Here is a 5,225-nt window from a genome sequence, read left to right as displayed (position 1 = left end):
AAATTCGCATAATTTAAAACAAAATCTGCAGATACATTGCATTAGTAATGGGGCTTCGTCACGAACCAGGAACTCGAGCGAAGGGACCATTACCATCGCAGCAAAAATTGAGTAACTCGGGATCAACCCGGACTTTTTCGTTCTATGTAAATGGAAATGTATCCGGTATTATTCCGGAATTAACACAGGCTTATTCTCACCTTGGCAGTGCAAAAGGGGTAATAGATACAGAATGAGAGGATGCAAAAGTGATGTTGGAAGTCTATGAGTGTCATACTTACATGGATAAACCAATATACATGTGTTTCCTTTAAGGAACTTACCTCAAATATATGGAATCATCCGACGCAACACTGTGTTAACTATAAACAGGCCTCAATTAAAAGAGAATTTGGCATGTCGGCTTATCCAGGTAAATGTTCACAAAATAGACACATATGTATCTGTCTCTTATACACATCTAGATGTGTATAAGAGACAGCTTCTCACCCTTCCACGGGTTCATGGGGTCAGTCCTCCAGATCTGACCTGTCAACTTCTCACACAATAGGATCCACTTGTCGCAAATAGAGATCGCCCTCTGTAGAGCTTCGCGGACACGGTAGAATGGGTCCCGCCAGATGTCATGGCCACATAGTTTACGCTGCACAAACCTGCCTAGTTCTCCACCTTCACAGTTAAAAGATCAATATTTTAAAATTAGGAATAAAAATAAATTACTAATATTATTAATGTCGGTAGTACATGTCAACATACACTGACATAATTATGTCAAGGTTAAATTTACAGATATCCCTAAAAAATAATAGATATTCCATTCAACAGGCCAAAATATTTTGAAATTAGGATTAAAAATAAATTACTAATATTATTAATGTCGGTAATACATGACTACATACACTGACATATGTCAAGGTTAAATTTATAGATATCCCTAAAAAATAATAGAATATTCCATTCAACAGGCCAAAATATTATGTAATATGTAGTTAACTATAATAACAAAATATTTAAAAAAAATAATATGTATCACATGATTTGCAATAGAATTCACAATAAAATAATTAGATGCTCATTTTCATATCTTTCCCATTTATCTTTTTGGCATTAGATGGCAAAAGTTCATCTAGAGTATATCATGAAATAGATTAAATAATTTGAAATTTTTACTAACCAATAACATCCAAAAGATGTTGCATTCTTCTTTCTGGGTAGGGGTCAAACTCCCCCTGCCTCCAAACCTCATCCACAGCATCATTAGTAGTCTCAACAAGCTGCAATCCCTCATCCAATGAAAACCCATCCAGATTGCCATAATCTCTCGCTATTGGTTCAAAGAGGGTTTGGAAAAGCTGAGCACGTTCTTTCGTATCCAATGTGTTTCCTGACATTGCTACCTCAGCCCAATACTGGAATTCATCAGAAGGGGTCAAGATGCCTAATGTAAGAGCAAAAAAAAACAAAAAAACTTTACTTTAAAAAACTATACTTTGCAACGTGCTATGCCAAGACACTTTTCAAATTAAACCTCCAGCGCTCCCGTATAGACTTGATAACAAAACTGCTGATTAAATTCGCATAATTTAAAACAAAATCTGCAGATACATTGCTTTAATAATGGGGCTTCGTCACGACCAGGAACTCGAGCGAAGTGACCATTACCATCGCAGCAAAAATTGAGTAACTCGGGATCAACCCGGACTTTTTCGTTCTATGTAAATGGAAATGTATCCGGTATTATTCCGGAATTAACACAGGCTTATTCTCACCTTGGCAGTGCAAAAGGGGTAATAGATACAGAATGAGAGGATGCAAAAGTGATGTTGGAAGTCTATGAGTGTCATACTTACATGGATAAACCAATATACATGTGTTTCCTTTAAGGAACTTACCTCAAATATATGGAATCATCCGACGCAACACTGTGTTAACTATAAACAGGCCTCAATTAAAAGAGAATTTGGCATGTCGGCTTATCCAGGTAAATGTTCACAAAATAGACACATATGTATATTGTATATGTGTGATATTTATATTTCGCTAACATATTTCAAACTTGTACCAAAATACAGTAGAATCAAATTATTCTTATTTTATTTTTTATTATTTATTTCAAATTATTTTTAAAACCTGTTACAATATCTCCTTTAATTGCATTAATATATACCTCCAAGGCTATCTTCTCTACCAGAAGAACGCTGGGATGGGTCTTGCTTGCGGATGACACTGCTTAACCCTGCCTCAAGCTGACTCAACAAACTCTGTAGCTTTGGATCAAAGCCTTGTGACCATTTTTCATCCTCAAGTAACAAGGGTGCAAACACCTAGCAAGGTAGGAAAGTTTACAAAGTAAAATAATAATGTAATTTTTAAAAGTGAAATAATAGTGTTTTAAGCCCACTGCAATTTTTAGATTTTCAATCAACAACATCATCTTATCACAGCAGAATATCCGAATGTAGACAAAAATTCCCACAGAAAAAATGGGTGTGCTAATTGACCAAAAATAATTTTATTTTTATTCGAAATAATTGATATTTGCGGGCAGCGGGTTTACAAATCAAAGTATTAAAAAAAATCTCAAATCAGTTAGTAGGCCTAGTCCATGTGTTTTTGAGAATGATTTATGGGTATAATTATTTATTTTAGGGAATAGGTAAGGAGCACCTTCATTGTTTATTAAAGTTTCAGTTTATTTTTAGTAATAAAATTAACTAAATATATACCATACACCGAATATTCATATCACAGAACCTCTCGGGTTAGAGGCGGATCCAGAAATGTTAAATAAAGTGGGCCCAGGGAGGAACTTTTACAGATGGAGGTTCTTGCCACCTCAGCCCCAAACACAGGCCATAATACATAGACTTGTCCTGCTTTAACTATCAATAATTGGTTGAATATAAAAATGAAATGAACCATCGTACCTTCTTTACAGTATGGTACAGGGAACTGATTGGTGAGTCAAGCATGCTAGATACCAAGACCACATTGTGAAGGTTGTCTGGTGTAATCACAACAGGCTGTGATTTGAAGAATACTATCACTTTGTCCTTTGTGTCACTCGGCTCAACCTGTAATAATTATAACCCATTAAAATATTAAGAAACTAAATAAAATGCTATTGTTTCTTTGGACATATATAGCCATGATATGCCTATATATGGTCATGATATGATGTCATTATGACCATATTTAGGCATGCCATATATTTTCGTCCAATTAAAATTCATAGTCTGGTCAGCACCTAGATAGATAGGCATGCTGGTGAATCCAACTACCTCAGTTACAAACAGCCCTAAAGTGAATGGCAGGCTAAGTACCTACCAAATTGTTAGGCATATTAAATGTGATTGTCACACCCACTCTTCCAGGGTAGTAACCATCACCCAAGTGAAAAAATCACGTACGTTGAGGGAACACCAGGTGTCCAAAGCTTCATCTTAAGTGTATTCACTGAGCTTTAAGAACTGCCTGGTGTATTTAGACCATGGAGTCAAAACTTATTTTCCTCCATGATGGAGGATGAATAAACAATTATTCTAAAAAGGAAATCTTTTTGTCTAGTTTGTGAGGTGTGAACACCTGCTGTTTAGCAACACCAGACTCTCGTTTATTTGTGTCTAATGTGTATCTCAATAAATCTTTAGAAAATGATCCAAGAATTGAGCCAAAACTTGTAAGAAATATTTTTCTATTGATATTGATCTTATCTTATTAGTGTTTTATTTAATGTAATTAAAGAAACTTAATTACATAGGATAACAAACTTTTTAGTGAAGTATTGCCTTTGATTGTTATAATAATATAAGTATGATGTCCATTTTGAATGTTGAAATATTGAATACATACTTTATTGGAGAGTTGAACAGTTTTATCTCCTGCTCTTTGTTTTATCTTCGCTGCGAGCACTGGAACATTTCCATCGTCCAGAAATGAATTAATTCTGTCTCTTATACACATCTAGATGTGTATAAGAGACAGTATGTATATTGTATATGTGTGATATTTATATTTCGCTAACATATTTCAAACTTGTACCAAAATACAGTAGAATCAAATTATTCTTATTTTATTTTTTACCTATCCAATACCTGTCTCTTATACACATCTAGATGTGTATAAGAGACAGGTCGTTTATTTGTTTGTGTCTAGTAAATAGGCTAAATATTAATGGTATTTATTTATTTGCTAGTTGGTTGATAAATTGATTGTTTATTGGTTTTCCTAGTCTACTTTAATTGGATTGTTTTGCTCCGTAAGTTTGTCAAAATATGCTGCAATTTAAATGAATAAACAATACTTTGGTTTGTTGATTGACTGATTGATTGATTGATCGGTTGGTTAGTTGTTTGCTTGATTGATGTACTTCTTGATTTATCAATCGATTGATTGATTTAGTGATTTACTGATTGATTGGTTGATTTATTCATTCATTGAACTAGAGAGGGCAGCAAAATGTAAAATAAACACTGTGTTAAACTACTTAAAAGGTCGGGCGGACCGAATTTGGCGGCCAAAATCGGTCCACCAGACTAATTTTCGCCTCTAAAATCGGTCCACTGTATCGATTTTAGCGGCCGAAGGCCGAAACCTGTCGCCTTGGATAAAATTGGTCCGCCTGTCTGGCTGTATTTTATCTAGATATTTTATCTAACCCAGATTAAACAATGAATGGTAAACACTAAAACCAAAATGCATTAGGTGCTTCAGGCGATACACACGCTAGGAAGGGCCTATCATTTAGGCCTAAAATGAAACACAAAATTGAATCCTGGCAGATTTTTGCTGACAGGTCAACTACCAACAAGCAAAATTTACAATTCGTCGTTATTAATATTATGGCTCTTAATACTATTTATCTTGTAATTTGATGCAGATATCAGGATTGCTATTGAAATCTTGCATCTTGAATGCAAGATTAGCAAAATCATCGCCATTTGTATGACTCTCATAACGAACATTATTTCAATCATCATTTTATTAGTTCAATGTTTTATTTCAAAAACAGAATAAAATGGCAGCTGACTGCCAGTTTAATCGATTGACCTAGCTATAGCTCTACTAATTTTAAAGCCATACTGTATTATAATTCAAACGAATTTGAACTCCTGTTTAATATAATTCAAAAGTCAGAAACGTTTACGCCCATCAAATTCTGTTCGAACGGACTTAACCAAAACGAAAACGATTAATGTTACAGAATTAGACCTCGTTGTAATTAT

General features: G+C 34.4%; 1 protein-coding gene across 1 annotated transcript; it reads right to left on the bottom strand.

Annotated features, from left to right (window-relative positions):
• Nucleotides 1-460: 460 nt before the first annotated feature.
• Nucleotides 461-3,963, bottom strand: LOC117119860 (cytoplasmic dynein 2 heavy chain 1-like). Its single transcript, XM_033264841.1, has 5 exons — nucleotides 3,853-3,963; nucleotides 2,928-3,074; nucleotides 2,168-2,324; nucleotides 1,175-1,438; nucleotides 461-669 (listed from the first exon to the last, which is right to left on the bottom strand). Exons 1-5 carry the CDS (start codon nucleotides 3,961-3,963, stop codon nucleotides 461-463), a joined length of 888 nt encoding a protein of 295 aa, XP_033120732.1.
• Between the last annotated feature and the right edge of the window lie 1,262 nt (nucleotides 3,964-5,225).

This window comes from Anneissia japonica, unplaced genomic scaffold, assembly GCF_011630105.1.
Source record: "Anneissia japonica isolate Jap-2015-1 unplaced genomic scaffold, ASM1163010v1 scaffold724_len3256291_cov202, whole genome shotgun sequence".
Lineage (NCBI taxonomy): Eukaryota > Metazoa > Echinodermata > Crinoidea > Comatulida > Comatulidae > Anneissia > Anneissia japonica.
This window is presented reverse-complemented; position numbering and strand designations above follow the sequence as displayed.